The 19,331-nt window shown below is 47.9% G+C and overlaps 1 protein-coding gene across 1 annotated transcript in view; it reads right to left on the bottom strand.

Moving 5' to 3' along the window:
• LOC141272039 (uncharacterized) overlaps positions 1 to 19,331 on the bottom strand; it is a 59,963-nt gene that overhangs the window by 26,704 nt on the left and 13,928 nt on the right. The window contains exons 6-7 of the mRNA XM_073682328.1: positions 14,809 to 14,899; positions 5,710 to 6,689 (exon numbers count right to left, since the gene is read on the bottom strand). Coding sequence (XP_073538429.1) covers positions 5,710 to 6,689; positions 14,809 to 14,899 — 1,071 coding nt within the window. The remainder of the gene's footprint in view (positions 1 to 5,709; positions 6,690 to 14,808; positions 14,900 to 19,331) is intronic.

Below are 19,331 nucleotides of genomic sequence, written 5' to 3'. Positions count from 1 at the left end.
GAGTTGTGATTAGGAGAACTGCTCTGGAAACTACTCTGTAGATGAGTGGGGGAGGGGTGAAATAATTGTGATAATAAAAGGGATGATAACAGGTGAGAAACTGACAGGAGCGGAGGGAGGTGGGCATTTAACTACTGAATAGAAATCATTTGGGTGAAGAGAGCTGACTGGGATTTTAGGAGTTACTCCTCTCCTGGAATATAACTACTTTGCATACTGGGATGGGCTCTGGTGGTCTGTCTCATTGGAAACAAGCTGTACACCATGAAAGATAAAAGCTCTCACAGCGGGAGAACCACAGCAAATAAAAAAAGCGAGTAAATTTAGAAACTTGCTTATTTTCATGCAGTCTAACTAACTAAAGCAATTTAATAGCATGAGAATACCTCTTATATTGGTAAATTCTGGAATTATATGTCTCTAAAATGTACAGAATATTCAGCTCATTCTGCAAATACCAACCCCTTATACATCTACATTAGAGGAAAGGTTATACATTCTGTGTCCTGGAATGTGACCGCAGCACTGAGGGGGTTAATAGTAATGGGGAATCTCCACATACCTCCACCTGCAGAGCCGCCACCACATATATGGCTGTTCTGTGCGCACAGGACCTGTGATGAGGTCACAGGAGGGGAGGAGTTAGGGGTCACATGATCAGGGGCCTCAGTGGATGCAGGACTCTGCTGTGCTGGTTGTCATGGTGCTGGATGAGGTGAAGGTTATGTGTGGGGTCAGGAGGGGTTTACAGTGTGGATGTAGCAGAGCCGCGTGTGTACGAGGTGTACGGAGCGGAGCTGCGTGTGTACGAGGTGTACGGAGAGGAGCCGCGTGTGTACGAGGTGTACGGAGAGGAGCCGTGCGTGTACGAGGTGTACGGAGCGGAGCCGCGCGTGTACGAGGTGTACGGAGCGGAGCCGCGTGTGTACGAGGTGTACGGAGAGGAGCCGCGTGTGTACGAGGTGTACGGAGAGGAGCCGTGCGTGTACGAGGTGTACGGAGCGGAGCCGTGCGTGTACGAGGTGTACGGAGCGGAGCCGCATGTGTACGAGGTGTACGGAGCGGAACCGCGTGTGTACGAGGTGTACGGAGAGGAGCCGCGCGTGTACGAGGGGTACGGAGCGGAGCCGCGCGTGTACGAGGTGTACGGAGCGGAGCCGTGCGTGTACGAGGTGTACGGAGCGGAGCCGCATGTGTACGAGGTGTACGGAGCGGAACCGCGTGTGTACGAGGTGTACGGAGAGGAGCCGCGCGTGTACGAGGGGTACGGAGCGGAGCCGCGTGTGTACGAGGTGTACGGAGCGGAGCCGCGTGTGTACCAGGTGTGCCGAGCGGAGTTGCGCGCGTACGCGGTATCCTGAGCAGAGCCGCGTGCGTACCAGGTGTGCGGAGCCGCGTGCGTACCAGGTGTGCGGAGCGGAGCCGCGTGCGTACCAGGTGTGCGGAGCCGCGTGCGTACCAGGTGTGCGGAGCGGAGCCGCGTGCGTACCAGGTGTGCGGAGCGGAGCCGCGTGCGTACCAGGTGTGCGGAGCGGAGCCGCGTGCGTACTAGGTGTGCGGAGAGAAGCCGCGTGCGTACGAGGTGTGCGGAGCGGAGTCGTGCGTACGAGGTGTGCGGAGCCGCGTGCGTACCAGGTGTGCGGAGGGGAGCCGCGTGCGTACCAGGTGTGCGGAGGGGAGCCGCGTGCGTACCAGGTGTGCGGAGGGGAGCCGCGTGCGTACCAGGTGTGCGGAGGGGAGCCGCGTGCGTACCAGGTGTGCGGAGGGGAGCCGCGTGCGTACCAGGTGTGCGGAGGGGAGCCGCGTGCGTACCAGGTGTGCGGAGGGGAGCCGCGTGCGTACCAGGTGTGCGGAGGGGAGCCGCGTGCGTACCAGGTGTGCGGAGGGGAGCCGCGTGCGTACCAGGTGTGCGGAGCGGAGCCGCGTGCGTACCAGGTGAGCGGAGCCGCGTGCGTGCCAGGTGTGCGGAGCCTCGTGCGTACCAGGTGTGCGGAGCCGCGTGCGTACAAGGTGTACCGAGCGGAGCCGCGTGTGTACGCGGTGTGCCGAGCAGAGTTGCGTGTGTACGAGGTATCCTGAGCGGAGCCGCGTGCGTACGAGGTGTGCGGAGCGGAGCCGCGTGCGTACGAGGTGTGCGGAGCGGAGCCGCGTGCGTACGAGGTGTGCGGAGCGGAGCCGCGTGCGTACGAGGTGTGCGGAGCGGAGCCGCGTGCGTACGAGGTGTGCGGAGCGGAGCCGCGTGCGTACCAGGTGTGCGGAGCGGAGCCGCGTGCGTACCAGGTGTGCGGAGCGGAGCCGCGTGCGTACCAGGTGAGTGGAGCCGCGTGCGTACCAGGTGAGCGGAGCCGCGTGCGTACCAGGTGAGCGGAGCCGCGTGCGTACAAGGTGTACCGAGCGGAGACGCGTGTGTACGCGGTGTGCCGAGCAGAGTTGCGTGTGTACGAGGTATCCTGAGCGGAGCCGCGTGCGTACGAGGTGTGCGGAGCCGCGTGCGTATGAGGTGTACGGAGCGGAACCGCATGCGTACGAGGTGCGCGGAGCGGAGCCGCGTGTGTACGAGGTGTGCGGAGCCGCGTGCGTACGAGGTGTGCGGAGCGGAGCCGCGTGCGTACCAGGTGTGCGGAGCGGAGCCGCGTGCGTACCAGGTGTGCAGAGCCACGTGCGTACCAGGTGTGCGGAGCGGAGCCGCGTGCGTACCAGGTGAGCGGAGCCGCGTGCGTACCAGGTGTGCGGAGCCGCGTGCGTACCAGGTGTGCGGAGCGGAGCCGCGTGCGTACAAGGTGTACTGAGCGGAGCCGCGTGTGTACGCGGTGTGCCGAGCAGAGTTGCGTGTGTACGAGGTATCCTGAGCAGAGCCGCATGTGTACACGGTGTACCGAGCGGAGCCGCGTGTGTACGAGGTGTACGTAGCGGAGCCGTGTGTGTACGGAGCGCAGCCTCATGTGTACGAGGTGTACGGAGCAGAGCCGCGTGTGTACGAGGTGTACGGAGCAGAGCCGCGTGTGTACGAGGTGTACGGAGCAGAGCCGCGTGTGTACGAGGTGTACGGAGCAGAGCAGCGCGTGTACAGAGTGGAGCTACGTGTACAGAGCGGAGCTACGTGTGTACGAAGTGTCCAGAGAGGAGCCGCGTGTTTACGACGTGGGCGGAGTCGAGTGTGTGGAGAGGAGCTGCGTGTGTACGGAGCGGAGCTGCATGTGTACGATGTGTACGGAGTCGTATGTATGGTAATTGTAGATATTGGGTCCTATAGACACATTGCTTATGATCGCATCTTTAGTCTTCCAAAATGGGTCAGGGGCTTCTACGAAACCATCTTACTGTTTCCAGAGCACCAAGCACAGCCAGGATTAAAAGCCCCTTTTGCCAAAGAAGCTGGTGAGGTCTTTAGACTCTCCTGCAATGTCTTGTGTCCATTCCCCAGACAAGGTTTGGATATCTGGAGACATATCTTCAACTATAGTCTCAACAGGACATGCCATTATGTGGACCGTGCCTTTGGCATTATTTCCAATAAATGGAGGGTCATTCGGTCTGCAATATTAATGAACCTGAGAAAGAGGTCATTATAATGTGCAATTCTTCAAAATTTCACTACGATCCATTACGCCGTCTTTGATGAGGTTGAATACCAACATGTTTCACCAATATCAGACACTGTTCGCCATATACCACATGGAAGGTCCAAATCATCTGGACTTTGCCTCAGTAAATTGCATTCAGATTACTGAGTCCTAAGGCAGCTGTTCCTTGACAGAAGGACTGTATCCCTTTTTTTAACAAGTGCATTAGAAAGTGCTTTTTAAGAAGGTCTCCCCATGCTTTTCACACAGCTTCATTGGGACTATTTGCTGAAAGTGTGGACATGTCCCTTTAAAAAAAAAAATTGTAACTCTCTCAAAAAAGGACAAGTTGTTTGTTCTACAACCTCTTTGCAATTGTAACCCTTTATCATGATGAGAATAACCCTTTAAGCCAGGGATGTCAAACTCAAATACAGAGAGGGCCAAAGTTTAAAGCTTGGACAAAGTCGTGGGCTAACCTTGATATCTGTAAAAAAATGTTTACAATTGAGGACTTTTTCCTTATCAAATAAAACGTAACTTTTAGAATTATAGTGGAATAATATAATGTTATTTAAGAGCAGTAAAAAGCATATAGCCCAATGGCCTTGAATAAAACATAATAACGTATAATGCAAACAAAAATGCCCCCAAACACAGTATGATGACCCTACTGTACCCCTCTCTCCATCAATCCCCCCCAACAAAGAACGGTGACCCCATCACAGTATGATTCTCCAACTGTAATCTCCACACAGTCCTCCATACTGTATAATGTGCCCACATAGTGCTGCATACTGTATAATGGCCCCACATAGTGCTCCATACTGTATAATGGTCCCGTATGATGCTCCATACTGTATAATGGCCCCACATAGTCCTCCATACAGTATAATGGCCCCACATGGTCCTCCATACAGTATAATGGCCCCACATGGTGCTCCATTCTGTATAATGGCCCCACATTAAAAAAAAAACAAAAAAAACCTCACATCTGCCCTTTCCAACGCTAATCTGGTCTCATGTATGACAGTCTACCTGCCATCCCCTCAGCATTCGCACCGTCCCCCTCATCCTCCTCAGGACGCGCTCCGGACTGATGGGAGGGCGCATGGCCTGATGGAACGGTACGCGTGCGGAGGAGAGTGGCTGCGGCACTACTGATGAGGAGAGTGGTGGCGGCACTAGTGCTGAGAAGATAGCGAGAGTGCCCTCGTGAGGGGGAGGGGGGGCTCTGCGTGCTCCAGGTTCGCCACCACTGCCCTAGATTGTAAGGCAATATCTTAACATCTAAAAAAATAAGAAAATATTGATCCAAACACAAAGATAGAAAAAAACATGTTTAATAATGATTTTGCAACTAGTTTAAAATGGGTTGTCTGAAGCCTCTCCTTTACACCTAATCTGGCATCAAGAATGGGTAGATGCTGTTATACTGCTTACACAACTACCCGATACTTAGGACACCTTGGTAATTAGATGAGACAAGCTAAACATTGGATTGTCGGCTCAGAAACTGTTCTGATCACATATCGAGAAACCAAATAATTTCTTTAAGATGCAGTTTACTGTGGAATATTTTATACACATGATTGAAATATATTTGTGTTGTTTTGATTTTATTTGCTTTTCGCTAACAGATGTTTATTGGCAACAGCATACATATCCTAAACTTTATTTAGTGCCCACACCTGGTCAAAGTCTGGCCTGCAAAAATAACCAGCCAAAAGGACCAAAAATCAAATGTAATAAGCAGTGATGTTGTGCAGGATGCAATGCGAACATACCTGCTCAGATATGTAGACCTGACAGGTCAGGTGCTTGTGCTACATTGCTTGTTGTAAGTCCGTCTACCATTCCCCACAGTGTGCACTCTGGTCCACTGCTCCCCACCATACTACCTGAGTAAGCAGAAGTTTAGATCCCCTCTGCGCTGATTGTGAATAAAATCTAATAATGGACCAGGTGGCAGGTTCATGGTAATCAAGGATTTAAATATGGTTATGTCTCATTGAGTGGACACATATATGTGTTCTCGGGTCAAAGTATGCTTCCGGAACAGAATTATACTCGTTATCATTCTGATCCAGAAGCATACTCTCTGGTAATAGAATCATTCAGGACATGAAAATGGCTTCTCCCCTATGTGCACTATCTGATGGCTAATAAGCTGTGATTGATCTGTAAAACATTTCTCACATTCTGAACATGAAAAAGACCTCTCCATTGTGTGAATTCTCTGATGTTTAAGAAGAGCCGATTTATCTGTAAAACGTTTCCTACATTCCGGACATGAATATGGCTTCTCTCCTGTGTGAATTCTCTGATGTCTAATAAGCTGTGAGTGAGCGGTAAAACATTTCCTACATTCCGGACACGAATATGGCTTCTCTCCTGTGTGAATTCTCCAATGTCTAACAAGCTGTGAATGGTCTGTAAAACATTTTTCACATTCTGAACAGGAATATGGCTTCTCCCCTGTGTGAGTTCTCTGATGCTTAAGAAAATTTGATTTGTGAGTAAAATACCTTCCACAATCTGGACATAAAAATGGTTTCTCCCCTGTATGAACTTTTTGATGTCTAATAAGTACCGATTTATCTGTAAAACATTTCCTACATTCTGAACATGGAAATGGCTTCTCCCCAGTATGAATTATCATATGTCTAATAAGTTTTGAGTGAGCTGCAAAACGTTTCCCACATTCTGGGCATGAAAATGGCTTTTCCTCTGTGCGAGTTCCCAGATGAGAATTCTCCGTAAAATGTTTCTTACATTCTGAACATGTAAACTGTTTCTTTCTTGAGTGAGTTTTCTGATGTTTAAGAAAATGTAATTTGTAGGTAAAACATTTTCCACACTCTGGACATAAAAAGGGCTTCTCCTGTGTGTGAGCTCTTTGATGGTCACCATCCCTTCTATTATTTTTATTTTGTTTAATAGTCTGTGATGAATCAAAAGATAGCAACTGTTCGAGGGATTCTGATGACAGAGCTTTACTGTGAAGTGATTGAGATATATCTGGGACAATAGCATACTCTTCATATATATTTGGTGTAATACCATGATCATCTGCTGTAAAATCTGAAGATATTAGACGTCCATCTGACCTCCTGGTGCAGACATCTGCCAAGAATAAAATCAATTTTATTATTTTTCAATAATACCACCTTGAAATTATATTTGAGCTTGTCAAAAAGATTTGCTGGACCCCAGTCCAGCGGCCATATTGACAGTCCATGACCACAGCCCTGCGAACTTCGTCCTACCAGCTAGCATCCCTGGCTCTTCATTTGATTAATCGTCTCATGAAGTCATGCCTACGTTGAGCCACAACAATGACATTGTGCGAAAACGACTAATGAAATATAGGGCCGGGAATGCGTACAGAAAGAGGGAGGAATGCAGGGCCATGGTCTGGTGGTAAGGATTATTATAAATATTTTTATACAAATTGAAGTAAAAATCAAATGACTAAGGCACCATTCAGATAACAGATTTTGTCATACCCGAAAAAGGATACATCTTTCATCAGGGTTTAATCAGTGTGTCAGTTCTTAACAACAGTGTGTGAACTGTTTTCCTTGCATGATAAAAGTAAACGTAAAAGCTCTTTCTATCCATTAATCAGTAAAAATAGATAGAACACAAATGAGACACAGATCACATCCAAGTACTGTCCTTTTATAATGGAGGCAATGATTTGAATGGGCAAGCTTAATCCAAAACTCAAATAAAACGGACATACAGTATCTCTGTTCTTTTCTTTGTGGACACTCGGTCCACACAAAAAAGTAAACACTGAAAAAAGTGAACAGCCCCATAAACTATGATGGGTTTGTGTGCTATCCATGAAAAACACCAAGGTTACTTACCGGTAGCCGTTTTTTCCAGAACCCATGACAGTACACCTGAGAGAGGATCCGCCCTTCAAGGAAATCATCTGAAATAAAAGGTCGGCACCTCTCCCCCGCTTCAGTTGGTTACAGAGCATTGAGAGGACCTCCATAAAAAAAGAGTTATATACAAAATCCAACACCACATCAAATAACACCCAACAAACGTGCACACCCATATGGTGAGAAAGAAGGGGGGGAATATACGGGTGCTGTCATGGGTTCTGGAAAAACCGGCTACCGGTAAGTAACCTTGGTGTTTTCCCTTCACCCATGACAGCACACGTGAGAGAATTTTGGAGAAAGAAACACCTTAGGGAGGGACCACCGCTTGCAGCACCCTTCTACCAAAGGTTAAGTCAGATAGGCAGGATAGATCCAAACGGTAATGTCTGAAAAAGGTAGATGGTGATGACCATGTAGCGGCCTTACAGATCTGATCTATCGATACCTCTGCCTTCTATGGGGTGTTACTAGTCGAGTAAGCTAAGCAAATGGCCTCCCTAATCCATCAAGCTATAGTTGCTTTGGTCACCCCAAAACCCTTCCTACTCCCCTGGAAGGCTACGAACAGGGATTGGCTACGTCTTCACTGGCTAGTTACTTTTATGTATTGTAATAGAGCCCTTCTAACGTCAAGGTTATGAAACTTTTGCTCTCCTGGGTCTTTGGGCTGTTACAAAAGGAGGGCAGAACAATTTCCTGAGATCTATGAAACTTGAGCACAACTTTAGGAAGGTAGGCTGGATCAGGCCTCAATACTATTTTATCCTCAAATATTTGTGTAAATGGAGGGATTTATGGATAGGGCCTGCAAATCACTTACTCTACGGGCCGATGTTAAAGCTACCAAAATAATTGTTTTGAGAGTTATATATTTTGCAGACAACTACTGAACTGGTTCAAAGGCTTCCATAGTTAGGGCGTCAAGTACTAAATTTAGGTTCCATGGAGGAACTGTGGGTATTGAGACTGGCCTAGATCTACCACAAGATTTAATGAACCTTGTAATCCATTTATTGGCTGTGAGGTTATGGTTATATAGCGCACCCAAGGCAAAAACTTGGACCTTAAGTGTATTGGTAGCCAGACCTAACGCAAACCCTTTAGGTAAGAGCTCCAAGATGGAATTAATTGGAGGTTTTTGGCTTAATGGCTTTCCTAGGAAATCTAAAAATGTTCTCCATGTTCTACCATAGATTTTGATGGTTATGGGCTTTCTACTTTTTAATACAGTAAACACTAAACCTGATGAAAAACCTTTGCCCCTCAATATTGCCCTCTCAAATTCCACGCTGCTAGGTGGAAACCCTTCACTTGAGAGTGGAATATTGGTCCCTGAGCTAGAAGGTCCGGGGTCTCTGGTAGGATCCATGGGTCTGAACGTGACATCATCCTCAAAAGGGAGAACCATGGTCTCTTGGCCAGAAGGGGGCTATGAGAATCACTCTCGCTTGATCCTTCCTGATCTTCTTCACTACCAGAGGTATCATAGTTATTGGAGGGAAGGCACAGGCCAACTTGAAGTTCCAAGGGATCTGGAGAGCATCTAATGCCAATGGGTTTCCCCTTGGGTCTAGTGAGCAGAACTTCTCCACTGTTTTTGTCGGCGAACAAATCTATCTCTGGTAGACCCCACAGTTGTACTATCTGATGGAATATTCTGGGATTCAGGGCCCATTCCCCTGGCCTCAACTTGTTTTTCCTCAACTTGGAAGTCTGCTCTCATGTTTTCTATGCCTCATATATGTAGCGCCGTAAGAGATAGAAGATTTTGCTCCGCTATTTGAAAAAGCCTGCTACTGCTTCCAGAAGAGAATGAGATCTTGTTACCCCCTGGTGGTTTATGTAGGCCACAGTGGTTCTGTTGTCCGACATAACCCGAACATGACGACCCTGGAATAAAGGGAGGAAGCCTTCTAAAGCGTTCCTCACTGCCCATAGCTCTTTTAGATTTGACGAACCCTTTTTCTCTAGGAATGACCAAGAGCCTTGAATTATGTGATTTTCTAGGTGTGCCCCACCCTGAATTGCTTGCGTCGGTCGTGATGATGTTTTGTTCTGGTGTGTCCTACTGGAGCCCCAAAGATAAATTTGACATGCCTGTCCACCACAAGAGGGCTGGTTCGCAAGGAGAGATGTACCTTTCCTTCTAAATACCCTTTTAACAATCTTTGTGCTGACAAGATTTCACACTGAATGTTTCTTGTGTGAAATTGGGCCCACTTGACCGCCAGAATGCATAATGTTAGAGTACCTAGCAGGGACATAGCCTTCCTTAAGGACAAGTCTGGGGTATGTAAGGCTGCTGAGACCAAATTTGTGACCTTGTCTATTTTGCTTTCGTGTACAAGACAAGTCTGATACTCGGAGTTTAGAGTGAACTCCAGAAAGGCCTGGACCCTTGCGGGTTCTAGCCTTGATTTTTGGGTATTGACCATCCAGCCTAAGTTCTGCAAAACAGCCATGACTTGATTCAGTTGTGAAATACAGTGGCTCTCTGAATTCCCCACTATAAGGAAGTCGTCCAGATATGGTATTATAACTGTATTTTGAATGCGAAGAAAGACTGTCACCTCGGCTATCAGCTTGGTGAATACCCTTGGAGCAATCGACAACCCGAAGGGAAGAGCTTGGAACTGGAAGTGTCTGCAACTTACTTGGATGTAAAGAGCAACCCTTAGATACTTTTGATGATCTGTGTGAATTGGGACGTGATAATACGCGTCTTTGAGATCTATCACTGCCATAAAGCAATTGTGAAAAAGAAGCTTTATTGTTGAATTCATCGATTCCATTTTGAATGTATGGTTGTCTACAAATTGGTTGAGGCCTTTTAGATTTATAATAGTTCTGAACGAACCGTCTGTTTTATTTTTATTAGAAAGAGAGGGGAATAAAATCCCCTTCCTTTTTGACTGACCAGAACTTCACATAGCACACGTTTGTTCAGCAGGCTCAAGATCTCGGATTCCAGGGCCAGCTGTTCGTCTGGGGATTTTCTTACAGGAGTGATCACAAACGAGTGACGTGGCTGCTGAGAGAATTGAATCCTTAGTCCATCTCTTACTATGTTGAGGACCCAGGGACTGGAGGAAATGTATTCTCAGGCCTGAGCAAAATGAGAAAGTCTCCCTCCAACTTGTGGCTTGGCATCATTGTGGAGGTTTTTTCGAGGCGGCGGAGGGACCCCCAAACATATATCCGGACTCTTTCTTGTTCTTAAAATCCCACTTTCTTTTTTCTCCCAGGGGCGACCTCTACTAAATTTCCCCCTCCGAAAATAGGTCTTCCTGGCGTCCGCCGAAAACCCAGGGAACCTTCCTTTTTTGTCGCTCGCTTTCTCAAGGACATTGTACAAATTTTTGCCAAAGAGAAATTGGCCATCACAGGGGATAGAACACAATCTAGACTTTGATTGTAAGTCCCCAGGGCATCCCTTGAGCCACAGAGCTCGTCTAGCCGCGTTTGATAGACCAGCCGACCTAGCTGCCAGTTTTACTGAGTCAGCAGAGGTATCTGCTAGGAAGGCAGCTGCACCATGTAATAGGGGGTGGTTGACTAGAATTTTTTCTCTTGAGGTCTTTTTATCTTTCAGCTGATCTTCCAACTGCTGTAACCATATCATAAGGGAATGAGCAGTACATGTTCCTGCAATGACTGGTTTTAGACCTCCTGCTGCAGATTCCCAAGTGTGCTTTAAAAAGGTATCCGCCTTTTTGTCTAAGGGGTCTCTAAGTACCCCTGAGTCTTCAAGAGGTAGTGCCGATCTCTTAGATGATCTAGACACCGCAGCGTCAATTTTTGGCACCTTATCCCAGTTTCAGAGTCCTTTAGTTCAAAGGGATACTTCCTCTTTGAGGATGAAGGCAAGGCTCCTACTTTCTCAGGCTTCCTCCATTCTCTATTGATAAGTGCCTGGACCTTAGCGTTCATCGGGAAGGTGCGTTTTTTCTTTTCTTCTAACCCTGCAAACATGATGTCTTCTAGGGACTTAACGGATTTATCTTCCTTTAACCCCATAGTGGTTCTGACAGCCTTTACCAATCTATCTGTGTCTTCTATAGGGAGGCATGGTCTCCCCCCTCTATTGCGGTCTGAAGAGGATGAGGCCCCACTACGATAATGTCCATCCGATAACACAGAGGAGTCAGAGTCAGAAGAAGGATCAGATATGATTTTTCTTCTTTTCCTCAGAATTGTTTTAAGGGAACCCTCTACCTCCGATCTGATGACAGACCTGAGGCTAGCTGCAAAATCCGGGGTACCCTCACAAATAGTTTTCTGAATGCAGTCCGAGCACAGCTCCTTCTGCCAGTCTATCATCCATTTGCATATGGCACATTCCCTGTTCCGCTTCTTGGCGGTAACTTTCCTGGGTTCCTCCTAGTGATTTAAACACACAATAGGAGACCCATTAGAAAATATATCTCGTGACATTCACGAAGATCACTCACCCAGCCACTGCGGATACCGGAATTGAAGACTGTTTCAGGATACGCGACGCATCCCTCCTGGAGACCGTGAAGTCCTGAGAAGCTTTACCGTTTTGACTGGGACGACTGCTGCTCCTTCCGCTGGACCCTCTAGATCGGCGAGCAGACGGAGGTGGTGATGAAGGTGGTAGCGACTGTGGCCGTGGCGACAGCTGTTGCTGCTCTATGTCAGACATTATGTCGGGACTTTGAGCAGCGTTCTGACCCCTGGTGCTCCTTAATGTAGGGAGATGGGCTGGTCAGCCACCAGCAGGTCCCTGCGGTCTCCTTCCGGTTTTTTAGATTAGATTAGCCCCCTCCACCTGGCAGCCGTTTCCCCAACGCAAACGTCGCCAGCGTTTTGCCATGCCGGCCGGCATTATACAGGCGCCGCCATCTTTTCTCCGGCGCCACCCCAGACGTCATTGAGGCACGCCCTACCCAGCGTGCCCCGTGCCATGACGTCAGAGGCACGTGACCGCGCGTCACTTCCGGTCACATGGGCGGCAGGGGGGAGGGCGGCGCGGCAGTGTATGGAAGCCCAGGAGCTCCGCACCGCCTGCACCCGCACGTGCAGCAGGTCCCTGGGGACCCTGCGGACAGCGCTACCAGCAACTGAAGGCCGGCGCCACGGACAAAAAGCCTGCTCTTCCAGCGCCGGGACAGGCCTGGGTAAGTCTCTTCAGCATGACAGCGACCTGGTTACTTCATGAGAATTCCAATCAAGGACAGCAAACCAACTGAAGCGGGGGAGAGGTGCCGTCCTTTTATTTCAGATGGTTTCCTGTCCTTGAAGGGCGGATCCTCTCTCAGGTGTGCTGTCATGGGTGAAGGGAAAACATGAAAAATGGGATGAGTGAATAAGGCCTACAGCAACAGTCAACAGTAGAGACTACTGGCTTATGATTTACATTACGGGGTTTCAATTTTTCACTTCTCTGTTGACGCCAAGTTCTTCGAAGGTTCATGTGGTAATGTGTCTGTAACTTAATTGGTTCTCGTTACACGTTAAGTGTGACAACAGAACTAAAATAACAAACAGTTGCTCCAAACTAAATAGAAAATGCCTCTTTTAATGACCCCTTTAATGTCAGACAACCTTCATCACAAGTGTCTTAAGTCTGATCCCTTCTAGGCAGATGCTGTTTGTGTTACATGGCTGGTATCTGCCTGTAACTACAACAACCAGAGAGCACTTGCTCCTATCAGTCCTCTGCGACAAGATCACAAAAAAACAATGGGTTACCATGGCACCCAGTGACATGCTGAAGGCCCCATTAACTGCTGCAATTTTGCTATATACTGCAATATTGTTGTATTGCATTATATAGTATAAAGATGATCGCAGGTTCAAGTCCCCTAGGATGACTAAAAGTTGTGAACTCCTGTCACAAATTTTCAGCATTTTGAGGTGGCGCTGCCACCTTCCACAGTCCCCATTTTCCCTCCTTTTTCTTCACTTTCTCTATCTTTTCGTATACTTCAGAACTACTTTTAGCGATTTATTCTTGTTTTTGGTTACCTGCCCGACGCGATTTCACTAGGATAAGTGCCATTGGTCAACCCATTCCTCACTGACAGTGGGGAAAATAAAAATTTGATACACTGCTGATTTTGCTACTTTTCCCACCCACAAAGAATGGAGAGGTCTGTCAGTTTTTATCGTAGGTACACTTCAACTATGAGAGACAATGTTAAAAAAAAAAATCCAGAAAATCACATTGTATGATTTTTACCTAAATAATTTGCATTTTATCGTAAGAAATAAGTATTTGATCACCTACCAACCAGCAAGAATTTTGGCTCTCACAGACTTGTTAGTTTTTCTTTAAGAAGCCCTCCTACTCTGCACTCATTACCTGTATTAATTGCACATGTTTGAACTTGTTACCTCTATAGACACCTGTCCACACAATCAATCAATCACACTCCAGGTGTGAAAATTTGCAAAATCGCAAGTTTATCAAATACTTATTTTCTCCACTGTATATTCTTATGATTCCATTTACCGATACAATGTAATTAATTTCGGATTACTCAGTAATGATTTGTAGTGTGTCCTTCCCTCATTGCCAGAGTTACCTTCAGCTCGTGAAAACTTCAGAAATGTAAAAATGTTAAAAAATTAACATATTTGATGTCGTCAAGTCTAAAAATGGTGGATAAAAAAATAAAATTATTCAAACTGTGTGTTAAACACTTAAAAGAAAAAGAATGGAAAACGAGAATTGACATTTTTATTGTCACCACACTTCCCCCCCAAAAATGCAATAAAAAGCTATCAAAACCTCCGCTCTACTCTAAAGTGATATCAATAAAAACGTCAGCTAAGTGTTTAAGAAAAACAAGCTTTTACACAGCTCCATCGATAGAAAAAAAAAATTGTTTGTCTCAAAAAATAGAGATACAAATTTATTTTTTTTTTCAAATTTCAGATTTTGAGTAATGGTGTTATTAGCTGACCTGAAAAATCATATTGCCAGGTAATTTTTACTATACAATGGATGCTGTGTCACCAATCTCTGTAATATTTCTTCTAAATGGAAAGGCATGCAACTGCTGTAGCCAATCATAGCAGTAACCGATGCATCGCGGTTAAGGCCAGTTATTAGCTGCATCAAACACATGCCTTTAAACCCAGCACAGAATGTAAAAAAGCATGAAGATTAAAACTGATTTTTGTGTGTGTGGAAGATAGCTCCATTTCCAGTTGGCTAATTGGGACTTTGCAATTTCCACATCAAATTTGTCTGCCAGTATAACCCAGACCCCAAAAACTGTTTATCATACTGTAAAAAATAAAAAATCATAGTTGTAGCAGCTAGTAATTGAGTAGAATTTGTGACTTCTCTGCATTTAGTGGTCACTACTCACCTGTGCGGTTATCTGTAGGAATCTCCTCTTCACGCCGCTCATCACCCCTCACATATGTCTCTGTAGTATTAATATGGGGCAGATCTTTACCCTGAAAGAAATATTGTAAAAGTCACAGATAGATGAAGTTGTGTGAAATGATTGAGAAGAACAGAAAAGATCATAAATTATCATGACCACCACGAATGACAATAGAAGTTATCACATATCTACAGGTCTCCTGTATAAATCCAACCTGTTGGCTCCTTATTCTAACCAGCAGTCTCCATAACCAGAAAACATCTAATGCCTATGATCAGCTTTATCCTGTCATCTTCACCAGGTATAAGACATACACTGAATGGCCACATTATTAGTGTCACCCATTATGTAGTACGTAGGACCTCCTTTGGCATTTAAACTCCAGAATTTTGCCATGTCATCTATACCAGTAAGAATTGATTGTTCTATAGGAATATTGGCCAATGCTGAAAGGACAGTTGTGATGTTGAGTCACTTCTCACGGACAAGCCGTGAGTTGAGATAGTCAATGAGTCCGAGGTCAATAGCAAGGAGGGTATGTCATAAACAGAGGAAAGAGATAAAGACTAGTGTTGAGCCACCCCCGTAGTGTTCGAGTTCGGTTCGGTTCGTCGAACACCCGTGTGTTCGCCGAACTGTTCGTCGAACTGTTCGTCGAACACCTTCGAACACCGTTAAAACCAATGGCAGGCAAACAAAAACACATAGAAACACATAGAAAACACCTTCAAAAGGTGTCCAAAAGCTGACAAACTGCTCAGAAGACACAACTAACACATGGAAAAGTGACAAGTACATATAGTCATGCGAAAAGAAAAGAGGTGGAGGCGTAAAAGGAGGGGGAGACACAGATATAGGCATGTCATGCCCTTCTAAAATCCAAAAAGTGAGAAGCCGACACGGCCAGTCCGTTCCTGCCTGTGCCACCTCTGTGTCGCCGGGTTTGTGCCAGAGCCGCGGTGGACCCTGACGGCCAGCCCCCCTATCCCAATACTGGTGCCTGTCCGCCGGTGGGGGGGGGGTGGGGGGGGGAGTAACATCTGCAGAAGAAAGACCATCTTCCAGCCAAACTAAGATGTCGACTTCTTTTCGTGGACAATGTGATACGATCCCATTCTTACGGACACGCCCATCGCTACAAATTCTAGATGAGGCACAAAAACAGCAGGTGCTTCAACGGATATCAAGTGCTCCTTCAAGTGGGCTCTCCATCACCTCAATTTCAACATCACAAATACTCCAGTCCTCAGAGGTGTCACCCCAATCGCACTTGCTTCCTCACAGCTCCCAAGTCTCCAGCTGCCCGTCTGAGTATGGGGTAACACAGATGGCTGAGTCTGCCCAGCTGTTTACTCATACTATAGCCTGGGAAACAGAGGTCTGCTCCAGAGCTTCTGTTAATCCAGATGAGGAAATGATCTGATCCGATGCCCAGAATCTTTATAAGTTGGATCCAGGACCAGATGAAGAAGGTTCTGAGCATAATGTAGACCCTTGTTCCCAAACTGTAACTCCTGTTGGTGGAGACAATGATGAAAACGATGATGAGACTCAAATACCTGATTGGAGCGACAACTTGACTTTTCGGTCAGGGCAGGAAGAGGTTGGCTCTGAGGGCGATGGGTGTGATAACACACAGGGTGATGATGACGAGGTTGGAGATCCCACTTACTGTCAACCCACAGTCAGACAGTCGATGAGGTCAGCAGAGGAGGTGGAGGAGGATGTGACTAGCCCTGGGGATGGGGATGACTTGGTACCCGGGCATTTGCCTGGCCTTGGGGATGTCGCGGTGGTCGGCTCCCTGGCCCGTACCCTGGGGTCGCTCTTTAAAAGGGTGGATAATTGTTAATTTTATAAGAGTTCATGACGCCACCTGTGGTATCTGGTGACAAGCACCAGCGCTGCAGCAGTCCACTGAGGCCGGTGATAAGGCAGCTCGATGGTATAGCTCCCCACAGGTGGAGCTAGGTCTCAGGGCAGCGTATGCAGGGGGAATGCAGGACAGGCGAGACCCAGCTGGGTCAGAGCAAGAACGGGAACGGACACGGTAGTCACTTCAGTACCTTTTACTGGTGGAAATTCAGGCACATCCCGGAGCACTGTAGGGTGAAGGGTGCATATCAGGATCCTCCCCAATGAGCGGGTGTAGGGCCTCCTGTTTCTTGCCTCTGCGTAGTAAGTTTCTGACCTGCCTGGAGCTAGGCCTAACTTTGTCTCTGTCCTGCGCTGGCTGACCTTGTGGTAGGGCCTTCTCTTGGAGTTCACGCTCCCAGTATGCGGGGCCTAAGCATCTCCTGGCTCTGTTACATATCAGCACCTTAGCGATCCTGGGACTTGTAGTTCTCCAGGGATTCCGGTTATGCCTTACTGGGTCATAGAGATACCGGTAAGCTCGGATCCTGTGTCCGGTAAATGCTTCGGGGTGAGCTGGTTAAGCTCCTCTGCCCCTTATGTACTAACTCGCCACTCGCCTTCGGCCTACTCGGGCCCTCACTAGGCTATACACACTAACGGCAGCTTGCCGCGCTTCACTGATCTTACGGCACCGGCACACCTTAAGCTCTATCTGGGCTCCCTGAATCTAGCAAGCAGGAGCCTCGTGCTCCACTGCTGAACTATTAACTGCGTTCTCTAGACTGAGCTCCACTGCAGACTGACCTCTCTTAGGCTTCTCTACTGCAGGAACTCTTCAGAGGAAAAGAACTGCCTAGCTCCACCTTCCCTATTTATATTCCTAACGGGCTCCCTCTGCTGGTCTGAGGTGGAAGGTGGAGATGTGTGAATGTTTATGGGGGCCTCTTGTGGAGGATTCCATCAATGCACTCTTCTAGGATCTGTGATACCAAGCGCAGCGGGGCATCATAGATGCTATTGACGACGAGGTTAGGTTGCGCCTTCCTGAACAGAGACGAAGTACTGGAAGCACGTCAACAACTGCATCCTCAACCACAACTCTGCCTCTGACCACAAGTCGTAGTGGCTCTTCAGGTCACATGGGCTCTAAGCCTTGCATAGCCTGGGCATTTATTCAGATCGATAAGGATGACCCAACTCGTGTTATCTGTAATATTTGTCAGCAAAAGCTAAGTAGAGGCCAAAAAATACATAGTTTGAGTACTTCATGCATGTACCGTCACATGGATATGAAGCATAAGTTGCAGTGGGAAGCTCACTGTGCTACAATGCGGCCTAGCCGGCTGGGCCAACCACCGTCTGCCCCATCTTGTGCATCCGCAGCCTCTTCATCCTCTGTGACTGGGGGGACAGCAGTCACACATGTTTTTGGACGCAGACCTGCCACCTCTTTACCCGCAACAGCCAGTGTGATTGGCAGGTCGTCAGTTCATTGGGAAGTGGAAACACCTGCTAGCGTTGAGCGCTCTCCGACATCGAGAGCACCACCTTTGGATCAAGGCAACCTAACATGTCCACCTGCATCTTCCTCACAGACCGGCAGTTGCGGGGAAAAACCCTACTCAACACCGTCTAAGCACAACAGCCAGCCCTCGGTCCCTCAGATGTGGAAAAGTAAAAGACCATTTCCTCCTAGCCATGAGAAAGCTAAGAGGTTGAATTTCACCATCTGCAAGCTGTTGGCTACAGAAATGCTGCCTTTCCACCTGGAGGACACAGAGGATTTTCAAGACCTTATGTCCGTCACAGTGCCCCAGTACCAGATGCCCAGTCGGCACTACTTCTCAAAGAAAGGTGTGCCTGCGCTCCACTAGCATGTCGCACACAACATCACCGCTTCTTTGAGAAACTCTGTGTGTGACAGGGTGCACTTCACCACAGACACTTGGACGAGAAGGCATGGACAGGGGCGTTACATGTCGCTGACTGGGCACTGGGTAACTATGGTGACAGCAGGACAAGGGGCTGCTGTCCAAGTCTTACCGTCCCCACGAGTTGTGTGTTAATCATCTTTATCTCGAACTTCCTCCACTGCTTCTGCCTCCTCAACCTCCTCTCGGTCCTCCACCTGCACCCAAAGCCTGTCTGGTAATGCCACCTGCTTTCTAACTGTGCAGAAGGAATCCTGCACACCTCCTTACTATGCTGGCAGCAGGGATCAACGCATCAGTGTTTACTTTGAAATGTCTGGGAAATGTGAGTCACACAGCTGAGGAGTTTTGGTCAGCTCTGGAGACCCAGTTTCATGAATGGTTGTCTCCACTGGACCTGTGCGACAATGCTGCAAACCTGGGTGCGGCACTTCGCCGGGGCAATGTCACACACGTGCCTTGTATGGCTCACGTGTTGAACCTGGTTGTCCAGCAATTTTTAGCCCACTATCCCGGACTAGATGGCCTTCTGCAGAGTGCACGGTCGCTGTGTGCTCACTTCCGCCGTTCGCATCCCGCAGTTCAACGACTTACATCTCTACAGAAGTCATTGGGCCTGCCAGTTCACCGGCTGAAATGCGATGTGCCGACACGGTGGAATTCAACTCTGCACATGTTGCAGCGACTGTGGCAGCACCGACAAGCCCTGGTGCA

Source organism: Phyllobates terribilis, unplaced genomic scaffold, assembly GCF_046119375.1.
Source record: "Phyllobates terribilis strain yellow unplaced genomic scaffold, ASM4611937v1 Scaffold_5__5_contigs__length_657084704, whole genome shotgun sequence".
In the NCBI taxonomy this organism is placed as follows: Eukaryota; Metazoa; Chordata; class Amphibia; order Anura; family Dendrobatidae; genus Phyllobates; species Phyllobates terribilis.
The sequence above is the reverse complement of the archived record's forward strand: the minus strand, read 5'-3'. Positions and strand labels throughout refer to the sequence as shown.